Raw genomic sequence first — 18692 nt, forward strand, 5'->3', positions numbered from 1 at the left:
TCAATCAAGCTCGAAGTGAAGTACTTAGAAAAGATCCACCACTAAGTCTGGAATCTTGTTATACCTATATCAGAAAAGATCAAAGTCAGAGACAAACCATGGAGGAACAAAAACCTGAACCTGATAGTATGGTCCATTTAGCCACCGGAAATCGTCCTCAAAAGGGAAGGAATTCGAACAGCAAAAATAACACACAATCATGCACACATTGTGGGGAAGAGGGACACTCAAAGCTCAGATGCTATGAGATTATTGGTTACCCAGACTGGTGGGACTTCACAAAGAAACCACGAAAGAAGATCAGTCAAGCAACTGTAGCCAGCAAACCTCAAACTAATGAACCAAACATCCCAGTGGCTGCTCACACATCTACAAAAACGTGGATAATAGATACAGGGGCAACCGATCATATGGTCAATGATTCATCGAAATTAATAAAGTCTTATATTCAAAACAGGGTAAAGTACATACAACAGATGGAGGTATGGCACCTGTAACAGGTGAAGGTCCGGTAAAATTGTCAAGCTCAATGGACCTGAATACAGTTCTCGTAGCTCCAACCCTATCCTCGAACTTGTTATCTTTTAGTCAAGTATCTAAAATCTAGCTTAAGAGGGGAATGTTAGAATTAAGCTAGATACTTTGTAAATATTATCTAATTATAATTAGTTAGTTGATAAAAGCCGTTATCAGTTATGTAACCGTCCTAATGAATGGACGTGTTGGTTAGGGATGTATAAATATGTAAACTCTGTGAATTAATAAAGCAGTTAACATTTACGTGTGATAAATCATCATCTTCTTCTTCTTGTTTATCCATAATTTCTTCCAAAAAATTGGTATCAGAGCCAATCTTCATGGCATCAACTTCTGGGAACGGATTACAGTCTCAACCGCAGTTACTAAAACTAAGTGGAAAGAATTACTTTCACTGGAATATCCAAATGAAAGTGTTGTTTGAATCCCAGGATCTTTGGGATGTTGTTGAACACGGAATCGATGAACCCACAGAACCCATCGTATTGACTGCGCTTGAGACATTAGAGTTGAAAGATTTGAGGAAGAAAGATAGAAGGGCCTTATTTCTAATATACCAAGCAGTCGATGAAAACATATTTGAAAGGATTTCATCCTCTGACACTTCAAAGGAGGCCTGGGATATTTTGCACAAATCCTACAGATGAGAAGAGAAGGTTAAGATTGTTAGATTGCAGACGCTTCGTTGTGAATTCGATGGATTAAGAATGAAAGAAACTGAATCCATAGAAGACTTTTACAATCGGGTAATAATCCTGATAAATCAAATGCGCTTAAATGGAGAAATCCTTGAAGATAGGAGGGTTGTTGAGAAAATCTTGCGAAGCCTCACAAAAAAATTCGAATACGTCGTTGTGGCTATAGAGGAGTCGAAAAACATGGAGGATTTTTCATTAGAAAATCTTTTGGGTACGCTTCAATCCCATGAACTTAGGATGAAGCAGTTTGAACCCCCTATACTGGAACACGCCTTTCAGGCCAAAGATAATCAACCCAAAAACACCAACAAAGGCAAGAATCAAAGAAAAACACAAATACAGTGCCATTATTGCTATAATTTCGGTCATGTCAAGAAAGCCTGTAGAAAAAGAATTGCAGATGAAGGAGCGGAGTCTAGTTTCATTCACAACGAAGAAAGCAATGATGATGACATGATGTTCATGATGCTTAGTGTTCAAGATTCAGTGCAAGATACCTTGTGGTATCTGGATAGTGGTTGCAGTAACCATATGACAGGGAATAAAGACCTGTTTGTTAGTCTAGAAGACTCAAAGAAAAGGGAAGTCTGAACCGGGGACGATAACAAGCTTAGTGTGGCAGGGAATGGAGTGATATCCATTAAGATTAGAGATAATGAAAAGAAGATCTCTAATGTGTTCTACGTACCAGGTTTGAGACATAACCTATTGAGTGTGGGACAACTTATTATGAAAGGGTATGATTTACGGTTTAAAAATGGATTCTGTGAGATAAAAGATAGGAATAATAATTTGATCGGGAGAGATGACTATGAACAAGATGTTCCCTATCAAGTTTGATGGGGACAATCTTTTCTCTCTCTACACAAACACAAAAGATGTGTCACGTCTGTGGCATCACAGGTTTGGCCATGCAAACTTTGGTGCTCTTACTTACATGCATAAAAACCAACTGGTACATGGGCTACCCTCTATCGTTGTTACAAACGATGTATGTGAATCATGTGCGTTGGGTAAACATTCAAAGAAGTCATTACCTCAAGACAAGGCATGGAGGGCATCAAAGCCTCTCAAATTGGTCCACTCGGACATTTGGGGTCCTATGAAAACACTGTCAATTGGAGGAAGTAGGTATGTATTAACCTTCATAGATGATCTTAGCAGAAAAATCTGGATTTACTTTCTTAAAGAAAAATCGGAGACCTACAATTACTTTGTGATCTTTAAAGCTTTGGTTGAAAATCAAAGTGAACACAAAATCAAATGTTTAAGGTCTGATCGTGGTGGGGAATACACTGCTCTTTGTCTTCAATCTCTCTTGAAAGAGAATGGCATACATAATCAACTAACTGCAAGTTACACACCCCAGCAAAACGGGGTTGCTGAAAGAAAAAATAGGACTCTTGGAGAGATGGCAAGGTGCATGTTACAGGGAAAGAGATTACCAGAGGAATTTTGGGCTGAAGCAATAGCATGTGCAGCATATCTGATCAACAGAACATCAACAAAAAGTGTAAACAACATGACACCACAGGAAGCTTGGAGTGGTCTTAAACCGGGTGTAGGACATTTAAAGGTTTTAGGGTGCATTGCCTATGCACATGTTCCTGACCAAAGAAGGAGAAAACTTGATCAAAAATCCGAAAAAACAGTGTTTGTGGGTTATAGTGAAAACACAAAAGCATACAAGCTCTATAATCATGTAACAAAAAAGGTAATCATAAGCAAAGATGTTATTTTTGCTGAAGCAAAAGCTTGGAATGAATCTTTAAGAAGTGAAGAGAACAGCCCACACATCCCGATGAGCATTTCTTCAGGAAAAGAAAGCAATGAGGAGGGAAATGAGATGAATACACACACACACACACTTGTCAATGACAACTCAGAACAATCCATCGATGACTCTTCAAGTTCATCTGAAGAACCACCTTGTGTTAGAAGGATCAAGAAAAAACGAAGCATGGCAGACCTATATGAAAACACTCAAAGATTGGACTTTGAAGACATGGCTGCTATGCTCTTTTTGCTGATGCTGATCCTGTTACTTTTGAAGATGCAATTCAAGATAAGAAATGGAGAGATGCAATGGATGCAGAAATAAGGTCAATTCTGAAGAATGATACATGGGAACTAGTTGATCCACCCAAAGATCATAAATCTATTGGTGTCAAATGGGTATATAAAACTAAACTTAATGAAAGAGGAGAGGTTGAAAAATATAAGGCACGTTTAGTCACCAAGGGATACAAACAAAAGTTGGGAATTGATTACCAGGAGGTATTTGCTCCGGTAATCAGACTAGAAACAATTCGTTTGGTTCTTTCTTTAGCAGCACAAAATGAATGGGATGTGCATCAGATGGATGTGAAATCGGCCTTTCTAAATGGCACACTTGAAGAAAGCGTGTACATTGATCAACCAACTGGATATGTGAAGAAGGGAGAAGAGTATAAAGTTTGTCACTTGAAAAAGGCCTTATATGGTTTAAGGCAGGCACCCCGTGCCTGGTACAGTAGAATTGAAAAATACTTCTTGGAAAATGGCTTCAAAAATGCCCCTTCGAGCATACCCTCTTTGTCAAAGAGGCTAATAAAAAAATCTTAATTATTTGTTTGTATGTTGATGATTTGGTTTTTACAGGAAACTCAGAGGAAATGGTTCGTGAATTTAAGGAATCTATGAAAACATAATTTAAAATGACTGACATGGGATTATTGCATTACTTCTTGGGAATAGAGGTAAAGCAAGAGCAAAAGAGGATCTCAATTTCCCAACACAGGTATGCTAAGGAACTTCTTAAATGCTTCAACATGGTGGGTTCTTCACCTGTCTCTACACCAATGGAGTTTGGATCAAAATTCTCAAAAAACACTTCCGAAGATGATGTGAATCCTAGTCTATATAGTAGTATGGTAGGCAGCCTTATGTATTTAACTGCAACAACACCCGACATCATGTTTTCTATAAGTGTTATTAGTCGCTTCATGGAGAATCCCAAGAAAAGTCATTGGGAAGCTGGTAAGCATATATTGCGTTACATAAATGGTACTCTCAATCATGGGCTTATCTATACTAGAATTGAGGATGCAAGTTTGAGAGGTTTTAGCGACAATGATTATGGTGGGTGTATAGATGATAGTAAAAGCACCACAGGCTATGTTTTTAACCTTGGCTCTGGAGCCATATCATGGCAAACGAAAAAGCAAAATGTAGTCGCCCTATCTTCTGCTGAGGCGGAGTACATTTCACTTTCAATGGCTGGCTGCCAAGCTTTGTGGCTTAGGGGTATTTTGGTCACACTGGGAAAATACCAAATCAATGCAACAAAGCTTTTCTGTGATAACAAATCTGCCATAGCTCTGTCAAAAAACCCCGTATTCCATGGTAAAAGTAAGCATATTCGAATTAAATATCACTTCATCCGTGAACTTGTTGCAAACAAAGATGTGGAAGTTTGTTTTTGTGGAACAAAGGATCAGTTGGCAGATGTATTTACCAAGGCTTTGCAAGTGGGTAACTTCAATCGTTTGAAGAAGAATCTTGGAGTATCTGAAATCTAGCTTAAGAGGGGAATGCTAGAATTAAGCTAGATACTTTGTAAATATTATCTAATTATAATTAGTTAGTTGATAAAAGCCGTTATCAGTTATGTAACCGTCCTAATGAATGGACGTGTTGGTTAGGGATGTATAAATATGTAAACTCTGTGAATTAATAAAGCAGTTAACATTTACGTGTGATAAATCATCTTCTTCTTCTTCTTGTTTATCCATAATTTCTTCCAACATGGTCCATTTAGCCACCGGAAATCGTCCTCAAAAGGGAAGGAATTCGAACAGCAAAAATAACACACAATCATGCACACATTGTGGGGAAGAGGGACACTCAAAGCTCAGATGCTATGAGATTATTGGTTACCCAGACTGGTGGGACTTCACAAAGAAACCACGAAAGAAGATCAGTCAAGCAACTGTAGCCAGCAAACCTCAAACTAATGAACCAAACATCCCAGTGGCTGCTCACACATCTACAAAAACCGGTATGTCTCAAACCAACCTTACTCAGAATGATACGTGGATAATAGATACAGGGGCAACCGATCATATGGTCAATGATTCATCGAAATTAATAAAGTCTTATATTCAAAACAGCCTAAAGTACATACAACAGATGGAGGTATGGCACCTGTAACAGTAACAGGTGAAGGTCCGGTAAAATTGTCAAGCTCAATGGACCTGAATACAGTTCTCGTAGTTCCATCCCTATCCTCGAACTTGTTATCTTTTAGTCAAGTTACTGAGGCTTTGAATTGTTATGTGATTTTTTGGCCAAATGATTGTGTATTTCAGGATATTGTGACTCATCTGATTCTTGGTTATGGTACTAGATGGGGACGGTTGTACTATCTTGAAGAGAATCATAGAAGTCAAGCTCTCAATACAGGAATTAGGCAAGCAAATAAGTCCGTGGCATGGATGTGGCACCGGAGACTAGGACATTTATCATTTACTTATCTTAGGATGTTAAAACCAAATTTGTTTTTGAATGTAATTGAAAATGAGTTCAAGTGTGAAGTGTGTGAGTTAGCCAAAAGCAAACGAATCTCATATATTCCAAGTAATAGTAAAACCAATGTTCCTTTTATGGTGATTCACTCTGATGTATGGGGACCAGCCAAAGTCCCTACACCGAATGGTGCTCAATATTTCGTGAATTTTATTGATGAATGCACAAAGATGATCTAGATATCCCTCCTAAAAACCAAAGATGAAGTTTACCAAGCATTTCAAGAACTACATCACACGGTAAAAACATTGTATAGAAAGGAAATCCATGTGTTACAATCAGATAATGGTGGTGAATACGTAAACAATAGAATGAAACAGTTCTGTAGAAAAAATAATATCAGACGTCAAACCTCTTGTGCAAGATCACCCTAACAGAACGGCCTAGCAGAAAGAAGGAACAGAAAAATACTTGAAATCATAAGGGCTTCATTATTTGACATGAAGATACCACGAAAATATTGGGGAGAAGCTGTATGATCTGCAACCTACTTGATGAATAGAACTCCCTCAAGTGTTATTGAATTCAAAACCCCATTAGAAAAAATGCAAGAACTCACAAACCTACCTGAAAGTAATGGTCTTGAACCTCGAGTGTTTGGGTGTAGGGCATACGTTCATAAAAATGTGGGTAAACTTGAACCACGAGCAGTCAAATGTATGTTCATTGGATATGCAGATTAGAAAAAGGGTTATAGATGTTATGACCCCACAAACGATAAAATGTATATTACTTGAGATGTTGCATTCCATGAATCAGAATCTTATTTTGGGGACGAGTCTCTGCGTCAAGGGGAGACAAGAGATGAACAAATACAAATCACCAAATAAGATTAAGTGAGTTTAATATTGATATTCCTGGAGAATCACCAACTGAAGGGGAAAACGTGAGTCTTGACATCGAGACTGAAAATGAATCCCACATAGATGATCATAAGATAATGGAAGATGAACCGTATGAGGCTGAAACAATTGAAGAAGAAGAAAGAGTATTATAAGATAGTACAACTGTTGTAACAACAGAATCTGTATACCAAGAAATGGAGGAAGAAACTCAGGAATTGACTAACAATTCAGAAACTTTCTTTGATGATACTTTGCAGGTACCCGAAGCAAGAACATAACCAAGGCTACCGACTACAATCAACTGGGGAATACCAAAGAAACAGTACGAACCAGACATAAAAGCAAAGTTGAAGTATTCAATCAACAACTTCATATCATCACACCGTCTAGCAAGCTCACACACATTGCTAGTGAAAGAACTGTCCAATGTTTCCATTCCTAATAGTGTACAAGAAGCCATGAAAGATTCAAAATGGAAAACCGCCATGAATAATGAGATGGAAGCCTTGCAGAAAAACCAAACATGGGATCTTGTGGAGCTGCCTCCTGGGAAGAAAATAGTGGGGTGTAGGTGGATTTACACAATGAAACTAGATGAAAAAGGGAACATAGATCGGTATAAAGCGAGGATAGTAGCAAAGGGATATACACAGAAGTACGGAATTGATTATGGAGACACATTTGCACCTGTAGCGAAGATGAACACAATTAGAATTCTAGTATCTATCGCTGCAAATGAGGACTGGCCACTAAAGCAGTTCGATGTAAAAAATGCTTTCCTAAACGGACATTTAGAAGAAGAAGTGTATATGGATACGCCACCTAGGATAAATTGCAATGGAAAAGTGTGTAGACTAAAAAGGGCTCTGTATGGTTTAAAACAATCCCCTAGGGCATGGTTTGGTCGGTTTTCTAGTTTTATGAAGAAGATAGGATATAAGCAAAGTGATGCCGACCACACTCTATTTATGAAGAACACTGGGAAAGTCACAGCCTTAATTGTGTATGTGGATGATATGGTTGTTACCGGAAATGACCTTGATGAGATGAAAGAACTTCAAATATTACTAGAAAAAGAATTCGAACTCAAGGACCTTTGACAACTGAAGTATTTTCTAGGGATTGAGGTTGCAAGGTCGAAAACTGGAATCTCAATGTGTCAAAGGAAGCACGTACTTGATCTTCTCACGGAAACCGGAATGCTAGATTGTTGACTTGTAGAAACTCCAATCAAATTCAATCATAAACAATCTAATTTTTCAGAAAATGTTCCTACAAATAAAGAGAGATATCAGAAACTGGTTGGAAAACTTATGTATTTGTCACACACGAGGCCTGATATTGCCTATACTGTAAGTGTGGTTAGTCGGTTCATGCAATCACAACACAAAGACCATATGAATGTTGTTTATCGAATATTAAAGTACCTCAAGTCTTCACCAGGAAAAGGTTTATTCTTTGGGAAAAATAAAGGTCACAGGGTGTGTGGTTACACAGATGCAGACTAGGGTGAAGATCGTTATGATGGAAAAACTACATCTGGATAGTTTACATTCATTGGTGGAAATCTTGTCACGTGGAGAAGTAAAAACAAAAGGTGGTGGTGAGGTCAAGTGCAGAGGCTGAGTTTATAGGTATGGTGCATCGCACATGTGAATTACTATGGATAAAACGAATCCTAAGAGACTTGGGAATTGAACAGAAGTTTCCAATGAAATTGTACTGCGACAACGAAGCTACTGTGAAGATTGCTAACAATCCAGTACAACATGACCGAACTAAGCATGTAGAGATTAACAGGCATTTTATCAAAGATCATCTTGAAAAGAAAATTGTGGAACTCCCACATGTAGCCTCTAATGATCAACTAGCAGATATGCTAACAAAAGTAGTTTGTGGAAGAGTATTTCAATGCTCTCTTAGCAAGCTGGGAATGATAGATATACATTCTCCACCTTGAGGGGGAGTGTTGGCGAGAGCAAGTCTTGAGTAGATAAGACTTACGTGAAAAATGTTGTTGTAGAAAGTCAATTGTAGTTCCTAAAGTCAAGGTTGTATATTAGGATTGTTTAGTATTTCTTTCATGTATAAAATTTACAATCCATCTAGTTATTCAATAGATGAAAATAAAGAAGAACTCTTCTTCTACTCACACTCATATTCTTTTTCACATGTATATCAATGATGGGGAAAGTGTAGTACACATGATTCCATGCACCTTCACTCGCTATGGAAAACCATATTATATAGTCGAATATATATAATATAACAAACACCCATTTAGATATTGTAGATGAAAATACAAGGATATCCCTGATTCTTGATTCACAACGGAAAATGGGAACAGAAGGGAAATGATGTTCATGCCTTGTGATAGGATTCACAAGCCAGAAGTCCTTGGTATCCCTCCCAAACATGATAAAGTAACCACAAGTTAATCCAAGATAAAACATGCCACCAGAATGGGGAAGTGTGGTTTTGGATTTTCCTCCTTCAAAGTCCTCTAGGCATATCCTCTTCTTATTAGCAGCACGAGTAGAGATACGCATTACCAAGATAAAACCTCCATGACTTACAAACTTCACTAAATGCAACAAAATCAGCAACTCTGAGTCGCATCATAACTATAAAAAACGCATCATGGTTAAGGTACCAAGGTTCCACATCACAATTGTCACAAGTTTTGATCCTCTTACTGTTATCATGATTCTGATTTCTACTCATACTACTTGTAATAGTCATTCCTACACTTACCAAAAAAAATATTTGAAGCCTTAGTAGATGCAAATTCAAAGTAAGATACAAGAGTTGTAAACAGGGACGAGCATATAGATATATAAAAATCCTGTCGTGGCTTCTCAAATAATCGAATTTTACAAAAGTTGCAAGAAAAGAAAGAAAAATGACTCACAGATGAACAGGATCCTAAAGTGGTGACTAGTGTATTGATAAGAAAGTCTAGACATAAAACCTCATCTAAGATACCTATTACATGATTTTATTGATAATCATATATGGACTTATATATAAGTACATATCAAATCGTAACTAGTAAAACCCAAAATGAACAAAAAATATCAAAAGGTAAACTAAGCTAACAGAATGGAAACATAAAATTTAACAAATGAGAATCATAAAGAGATGTGTTTGAGAAATAATCTACCCAGTCGAGTGAGAAAGTTGTGGCGTTGGAGAGTAATTTAAATTGTTAGGGTTCATTATTGATGAAATTTAAAGTCAAACTACTAATATTAGTGATTATGGCTCTGTCGCACTGATCAAGAGTTAATAGGAGAAAACGGATAAGTGATATATAACGACAAAAATATAAAATGGCCCTTGTTGTTTGTGACAAACTTTGGATATGGTTCAAAACGTTTTCAACTTGTATGGAAGGTCCAAAATCAAAAACTTATTGTGATTTTGGTCCAAAATATTTTAAAAATACTATTATGCCCTTTTGTTATCTTTTTAACATTTCTTTTAATTTCTTTCTTATTTTATTAATATTAAAAATAATATAAACCCCCACCACACCACACACACACACACACACTCTCTCTCTCTCTCACACACACACATCTTGTAGAAAATTGAACATTTACTCACGATACCCAACTACACTTTAGTAAAACGATTACTCATGCAATCGATCCTCCAGGTGTGTGTGAAAATCATTATGTTGATAGAATTAGGTCAGTTTCTTTTCTTCTCACTCTGAATCGATTGTATGTTTTGATGGGTGTTACAAAGTTGTGAAGAACAAAGGATTATGGGTGTAAATCATTGAACCGGGTACTCTCTCTCTCTCTCTCTCTCTCTCTCTCTCTCTCTCTCTCTCTCGAGTTTGAGGTGAAGCTGGTGAGGAATAAGGGTAGAAATGGTGATTCTTATCTCGTAGGGGATGAGTTTAGATTTGTACCTTTGGAACACCAAACCTCCAAACCATCATCAAATCTAGCATAAAGAACGAGGGACGAGTTCAAGTGTTTTGGGATTCAGTATATATTTCAAATTTCTGAATGTAAGCTTCAATTCCCGTCGTTTGTTCTTAAAGGTGGGTAAAAAAATTCAAGAACCAAGTCTTTTTGGGGTCTCTTTGTGCATATAATCTGGATGGAAAGAAGATAGGGATAAATCGATTGTTGTTGTTGTTGTTGTTGTTATTATTATTATTATTATTATTATTATTGGATAATTCATTCTCATAGATAAAAGCCACGAAACACACTCCCCCTTCCCTTTTGATCTGTATTTTGTTTTATTCTCATAGGTAAAAGTCGCGAAAACGGACACCGCTAACCCTTAAAACGCAAAACTTCAAACGCAATTTCTTGGAGATCCGTAACTCTAAAAATTAATCCGTTTGATGTACTAGAATCCTTGAATTATACTCTATCTAACGGAGCTATCTAAAAATAAAATCAATGCACGGATCTTGAGAAACCCAATTTTTGTATGTTTTAAACGTGTAAGGGAGGTTTAGCCCCATGTGCGGCCCACCCATACCCCAACAGACAAAAAAAAAAATCTGATCTCTTTTATCTTCACCTCACCCCCACGTGCCATATCTTTTCTTTCTTGCACATATCATCAAAGGTACAAGGTAAGGGTTGAGGTGTGGTTCATTTGGTTTGTGTGTATGGATTTTTACTATAAAAGGAATGCATGAGTGCCTTCATTCGACACAAATCATCAACTTCTTCCCTCTTCTCTCTATCACTCTCTTCCTCCATAAAAGCTGGAAGAACACCCCCCCCCCCTGCCACTTTCAAACACCCACTGCCACCACCCAAAAACTTCATCCCTAAGCTTAGTTTGCTATTTGCTTCGATCCCGGGAAACTTTTCCATACTCCTGCATCGAAATCCAACAGAAATGAGGAAGAACGGAGGCAGCAGTATCAGAACCACCACCCCCGTCAGCCTCCTGTTGTAGCGATAACCACCGATCGCCACCACTTCTAGCCTGCATTTCATCACTAGTAAGCCATCTCCACCCCCTTGATTTCGTTTTAAGCTTCCATGTATCAAGAACTATAATAATAATAATAATAATAATAATAATAATAATAATAATAATAATAAACCGCTGGAAGATTTTTATTTTTATCTTTCTTTTGTTTGTGTATCACGTCGGGGAAGAAGAACAGGAGGCATATGCCTCCTGTTATAAACTTGTATACCGTTCAAACATCATTGCTAATTAGATATATATAGTCCCCTTACTTTTAAATTGCCCGAATTTAGTCCCTTCTTTATGAAAGTTATTTCCAATGTAAGATTTAAACAATAAAAGTTTGATAAGAATGTTTAAAACATACCCTAAACTGGAAAAATATTTTCAAAATAAATCTAATTTTAATACAAAACTAAATAAACAATTTTATAAATAGTATTTATTAAATAAAATTTAGTATAAATAAATTTCCTTTTGAAGTTAGCCCAATTTAAAATTTTCTTGGTTTATTTAAAGTATTTCGGGAAAATAATAAATTAAATTTTTAATTTTTAAAATAAAATTGATTTAAATAGATTATTTAAATAAATTTTGAGATAACTAGAAAATTTATAAATCATTACACTTAGTCCAACTACACAATGTCAACCAAATGTTAATTTATAACAGCTATTTCTAGGAAATCGGATTAATCCCGGAAATCACGATCTCTCGGCAATACATTCCGGTCTTCAGAATTACTTGTTAACCACTCGATAAGGTGAGAGTTACGGCCCCTTTTCAATATTTTATTTATTCTTCGGGGAGAATACATGTGATAAATAGTATTTATTATGCAAATACATATGTCTTATATGATATGCATGCTACAATTTTAAAAGTTAGAAAGACTTCCATATCTGAATACTATCATGCATAAGGCTTTACACACTTGTACAATACCATTATGTTAAAATACATATCTCTATAAAAGCGAGTAATTTATACTTTTATAAATACGTCATGTAACAGCCCGGATTCCCATGTATTATTCATTTATTTATTTTGGTAATTTGTGAGGAGACTCGGCGAGTTGCAGCCTAGACTCGCCGAGTATGATCGCGGATTCGGACGCAGGTTCACGTCCAGACTCGGCGAGTCCAAGAGTGGACTCAGCGAATCCATGATGTTTAATGAAACCCTAATTTCTCGGGTTTGAGGCATATTTAAAGGGCCTTATAGCCGTCATTTGCACTCATCAGTCCCCAGAGTGAAACCCTACAGCAACTGAGTGATTCAAGTGAGGGAAGGAGCCATTATTGATCTTGGAGTTATTGTCTAGCAAGGAAAGAGGAGATCTAGCCAAAAGGAAGCAAAAGAGGGGTGGATTCTTGAAGATTTGAGGTCCATAACATCACATCTGAGGTACAATCCCGAATCATTCTCTGTTATTGTGATGTTCATGTAGATTTAGGGCTTTTGAACCCATTTGTGGCTAGATCTAGTGTCCTCATGGTCCCTTAGCGAGTTAACGTCCTGGATCTGGACCCATAGAGGTCCAGAGCACCTCTTCACCAAAGCTTTATATGCATCCATGGAGGTATTGGCTTGGGATCAATGTATTTGAGGCTAAAACACCATTCATGAGCTATTCAATGCTTGATGAGCATCAAGACTTGGACTTTACGTGGTCAATAAGCTTAAGGAGACTGGATCTATAAGTTAGTGAAGCGGATCTGACCTCAGAAGGTCGTTTGGGGTTGTGCATGGAATGCACTCGCCGAGTCCATTCCCCAGACTCGGCGAGTTGGTGCGGGTTGTTCAACGATTTCGAACCAGGGGTTGAGTAATCGAGTCGGGTGAGTGACTCGGTGAGTTGGAAGAGATTCAGAGGAATCGGGTTCCCGTAGGAACTCAGCGAGTCCATGCCAGACTCGGCGAGTCAGGTTGACCGTTGACCGTTGACCAGTGTTGACTGGTTTGACTTCGTAGTGTTAGTCAGCCAGAGTCGAGGTAGTATTAAGTAGAAATACGTTTGTGTTGTAGGAGGACGATAGCTCGGGAGATCGAGCACTAGTGGTTAAGAGATTTACGAGTTACCGAGACACGCGAGGTGAGCCTTCTCACTATACATTACCTTGAGTGGTATTATGAGTTGACCAGAGGGTCTTATGTGCTATGTATGAGATTACGTGCTATGTGTTATATGTATGTTGTATGATTGTGTAGACCGGACCAGAGGGTCCAACGATTCTGACCGGGCCGGAGGGCCCAATGAGCTGTGACTGGACCGGAGGGTCCGACGAGCTGTGGGACTGGAGGGTCCCGCTGAGACATCTAGACCAGATGGTCGGATTTAGCCTTGAGTGGCGTATTTGTGGTATGTGGTATTTTGGGGAACTCACTAAGCATTTATGCTTACAGTTGTTTTGTTTTGATGTCTCAGGTACCAGCGAGGACCGTGGGAAGGCAACGGCTTGACACGTACACACACACCGATGGAGTTTATTATGTGTAAAGATCTTGGGATTTGTTTTTGAAAACAATATTGATTATGGATCTTGGTTTGTGATGTGATACATTATGTGATTTTGAAAAAGAAATATTATTTTGAAAATTTACGGTGTTACAAGTTGGTATCAGAGCCTAGGTTTGAGGGATTTCGGATGCACCTTCGGGCGTATTTGAACTCAAACCGAGGATTTGAGAAATTTTCAAATAAAACTAAAATTTTCTAAAAAGAAAAAGAGGTTTTGGAAACGAGCAGAGTGGAAGATGTGTACGGTCAGCCAGCGCCCGAACGGTGAATCCCCAAAATACCCTTACATTATATGTTATGAGTTATGAGATATTATGTTGTGCATGTTAGAGAGGATAGGTATTCCTATTAGGACTAGAGTGGGCCTGATTTGTGATGCCTTAGCTTAGGAGATCGCTGCTGCTATGAGATACTTTGAGGGTGAGTAGGTAGCAGTGAGGAGCTCAGGAAAGGGCTATTGAGGGTAGCCAGTGCATAGCGAGAGTAAAGTATTTGCGATTTGGGATCCTAGGAGGAGGACTTGGGTTGTATATCGATTCGGTGTGGATGATAGTATTGGGCCCGTACTATTGAAGACACCGGATTGGTGTGCAGTCCAAGTAAGAATCCTTGGGGGTACCAGGAGAGAGGATTTTTGAGTTATCAAGTGTGAGTATACTCGAGAGTATCCCTGATATTTCTTATGTTGTATTTCAGAGGTTGATCATGGTCGGGACACGCCATAACCCCGAGAGCAGTGGGGTGAGCGATGAGGAGATCCGTCAGATCATCCATGAGGAGGTGGATGCTGCCATCAAAGCCGAGATTCCGGAGATGTTTGGGTCTATTAAGACCACACTGATCGAGACGTTTGACGAGCATTACGCTGCTTTGACCGATGTTGTTGTTGCTGCAGCCACCACAGCTGTTACTGCTGCGAGACCCCAGGGTGGTGATTCGTTGCTATACCGAGAGTTCAGCAACACGAAACGAACGGAGTTCGATGGTACACAGGATCCGATCGCCGCTATGAGGTGGATCTCAGACATGGAGGGGTTTTTCTATACGTGCTCGTGTCCGGAGCACTTGAGGGTGCGATTCGCACTCAACCAGCTTCTCTTGGGGGCGAAGGACTGGTGGAAATTCGTGACCGCGAGCTATTCTACAGCTGAGCTGACTGCAGTGACCTGGGAGAGGTTTACTACGATGTTTCGTGACGAGTATGTTCCCCAGGTGGAGAGGGAATGTTTAGCTCAGGAGTTTTTGACCCTCAAGCAGGGGACAGAATCGGTGACAGTGATTATGAGGATGTTTCATGAGCGGGCGCTGTTTTGCCCGGAGTTGGTGTCCACTGAGCAGGATCGCATGAGCCGTTATCTGAGTATTTGGAGGAGGGACATCCGTGAGTTCGTGGCGAACTCGACTTACCAGACATTTTCCGAGCTCCAGGCAAATGCCAGGAAGAGGGAGATCGAGCTTGAGACACAAGCGAGGGAGGAGACTGAGTTGCAGAGGGGTGATCGACGACGAGCGCAGTCGCAGCCGGCCGCCAAGCGGGCAAAGCCCGCTGATTCGAGGACGGGCAGTTCGAGGGGCCGCACTTGTGGGAAGTGCGGCAAGAGCCATGATGGGCCGTGCAAGACTAGGTTATGCTACAAATGCGGGAAGGAAGGACATTTTGCGAGGGACTGTCCGAAGGGGTTCTCGGTTTGCTTCCATTGCAACCAGACCGGCCATCAGAAGGCCGAGTGCCCCCAGCTTCAGAGGTTAGCGCAGGGATCTGCACCTGCGGTTCGAGCTGCTGAGACCCGGCCAGTGAAGGCCGAAGCACCGAAGGCTATGGGGAGAGCCTTCCAACTGACTGCGGAGGAGGTCTGCGCAGCACCTGACGTCGTGGCGGGTATGTAATCTTTATCTATTTTATGTTGAGTTTATGCTATTGTAATTGCTATATGTTATGCGTAGGTACTTTTCTTGTGAGTTCTGTACCTGCATTAGTGTTGTTCGACCCGGGTGCGAGTCGATCGTTCGTATCTGTGACATTTAGTCGGCACATTAGTATTCCGACGGAGGCATTGAGTCGGCCTCTACAGGTTTTTATAGCCGATGAGCGTGAGGTGTGTGCTACCGAGGTGATACGTGGGTGCGTACTGGAGATCTTCGGGGTGGAGTTCCCGATTGATTTGGTACCAATTGCCATGAGGGATGTTTGTGTTATAGTAGGCATGGATTGGTTGAGCCGTTTTGGGGCTATCATAGATTGCGAGCGTGAATTGGTGACGATCCGAGATCCTAGTGGGGGAGCGCTGACGGTTTACGGCGAGGGGACTCGTGGTGGTTCGGTTTTCTGTTCGGCCGCTAGAGCGAGGCGGAGTTTGCAGTAGGGATGCAAGGGGTTCGTAGCCTATGTGACAGATGTGCGAGAGGCCACTGGGAGGCCAAGTTCAGTGGATGAGGTGCCGATAGTTCGTGAGTTCCCGGACATGTTTCCCGAGGAGTTGCCGGGTGTGCCTCCCAAGAGGCAGGTGGAGTTTCGTATCGATCTGGTTCCCGGGGCTGCGCCTATCGCCAAGGCGCCGTATCGGCTAGCACCGCCAGAGATGTAGGAGTTATCCTCACAGCTGCAAGAGTTGTTGGGGAAAGGGTTCATCCGTCCCAGTAGCTCTCCCTGGGGAGCGTCAATCCTCTTTGTCCAAAAAAAGGATGGTTCACACCGGATGTGCATTGATTACCGGGAGTTGAACAAGTTGACGGTCAAGAACCGTTACCCATTACCGAGGATCGACGATCTTTTAGTCGGCACATTAGTATTCCGAGGGAGGCATTGAGTCGGCCTCTGCAGGTTTTTATAGCCGATGAGCGTGAGGTGTGTGCTACCGAGGTGATACGTGGGTGCGTACTGGAGATCTTCGGGGTGGAGTTCCCGATTGATTTGGTACCAATTGCCATGAGGGATGTTTGTGTTATAGTAGGCATGGATTGGTTGAGCCGTTTTGGGGCTATCATAGATTGCGAGCGTGAATTGGTGACGATCCGAGATCCTAGTGGGGGAGCGCTGACGGTTTACGGCGAGGGGACTCGTGGTGGTTCGGTTTTCTGTTCGGCCGCTAGAGCGAGGCGGAGTTTGCAGCAGGGATGCAAGGGGTTCGTAGCCTATGTGACAGATGTGCGAGAGGCCACTGGGAGGCCAAGTTCAGTGGATGAGGTGTCGATAGTTTGTGAGTTCCCGAACGTGTTTCCCGAGGAGTTGCCGGGTGTGCCTCCCAAGAGGCAGGTGGAGTTTCGTATCGATCTGGTTCCCGGGGCCGCGCCTATCGCCAAGGCGCCGTATCGGCTAGCACCGCCAGAGATGTAGGAGTTATCCTCACAGCTGCAAGAGTTGTTGGGGAAAGGGTTCATCCGTCCCAGTAGCTCTCCCTGGGGAGCGTCAATCCTCTTTGTCCAAAAAAAGGATGGTTCACACCGGATGTGCATTGATTACCGGGAGTTGAACAAGTTGACGGTCAAGAACCGTTACCCATTACCGAGGATCGACGATCTATTCGATCAGTTGTAGGGGGCGTCTTGGTTCTCCAAGATAGACCTGAGGTCGGGGTATCATCAGATGAGAGTTCGAGATGAGGATATCCCGAAGAAGGCGTTTAGGACTCGTTACGGGCATTACGAGTTCGTGGTGATGCCATTCGGGCTCACCAATGCACCAGCGGCATTCATAGATCTCATGAACAGGGTGTGTAGGCCGATGTTGGATCGTTCAGTCATTGTATTCATTGATGACATCCTGGTGTATTCGAGGACCAGAGAGCAGCATGAGGAACATTTGAGGGAGCTCCTCGGAGTTCTGAGAGCGGAGAGGCTTTTCGCCAAATTCTCCATGTGCGATTTTTGGTTACGAGAGGTCCAGTTCTTAGGGCATCTCGTTAACTAGGATGGGATTTTGGTTGACCCGGCCAAAATCGAGGCTGTGATGAGTTGGGAGGTGCCGAGGTCACCTACGGAGATCAGGAGCTTCTTAGGGCTGGCATGCTACTATTGGAGATTTATCAGAAATTTCTCCAAGATCGCCGTGCCACTTACCAAGTTGACCGGGAAGGGTGTTACTTTCTCATGGGGTCCAGAGCAGCAGACCTCATTTGAGACCCTTCGCCAGAGATTGTGCGGAGCTCCTGTACTCGCACTACCGGAAGGGATGGAGGATTTCGTGGTGTACTGTGACGCATCGATATCGGGGTTGGGAGCGGTGTTGATGCAGAGAGAGCATGTGATCGCGTATGCATCGAGGCAGTTAAAGCCTCATGAGACGAGATATCCCACCCACGATCTGGAGTTGGGGGCTGTGGTGTTCGCCCTCAAGATCTGGCGTCACTATCTGTATGGGGTTTGGTGTATGATATACACGGACCACAAGAGCTTAAAGTACTTGATGGATCAGCCAAACCTGAATATGCGCCAGAGGAAATGGTTGGTTGTGGTGAAGGATTACGATTGTGAGATCCTGTACCACCCGGGAAAGGCTAATGTCGTAGCCGACGCTCTGAGCCGTAGGTCGGAGAGCGCCTCGATACGAGACATTTGTATGAGGTTGACGGT

At 41.2% G+C, this 18692-nt stretch overlaps 1 protein-coding gene across 1 annotated transcript; it reads left to right on the top strand.

Annotated features, from left to right (window-relative positions):
* Positions 1-1244: 1244 nt before the first annotated feature.
* On the top strand, positions 1245-1826 carry LOC145050037 (uncharacterized). The gene has a single exon (XM_078998355.1). It carries the CDS (start codon positions 1245-1247, stop codon positions 1824-1826), a length of 582 nt encoding a protein of 193 aa, XP_078854481.1.
* The last annotated feature ends 16866 nt before the right edge of the window (positions 1827-18692 follow it).

Source organism: Lactuca serriola, chromosome 5, assembly GCF_051521515.1.
Source record: "Lactuca serriola cultivar US96UC23 chromosome 5, Lser_US96UC23_V15, whole genome shotgun sequence".
Taxonomy (NCBI): Eukaryota; Viridiplantae; Streptophyta; class Magnoliopsida; order Asterales; family Asteraceae; genus Lactuca; species Lactuca serriola.

Coding starts and splice junctions, on each gene's coding strand:
- LOC145050037 (XM_078998355.1), top strand. CDS start 1,245: ATGAAAGAAACTGAATCCATAGAAGACTTTTACAATCGGGTAATAATC.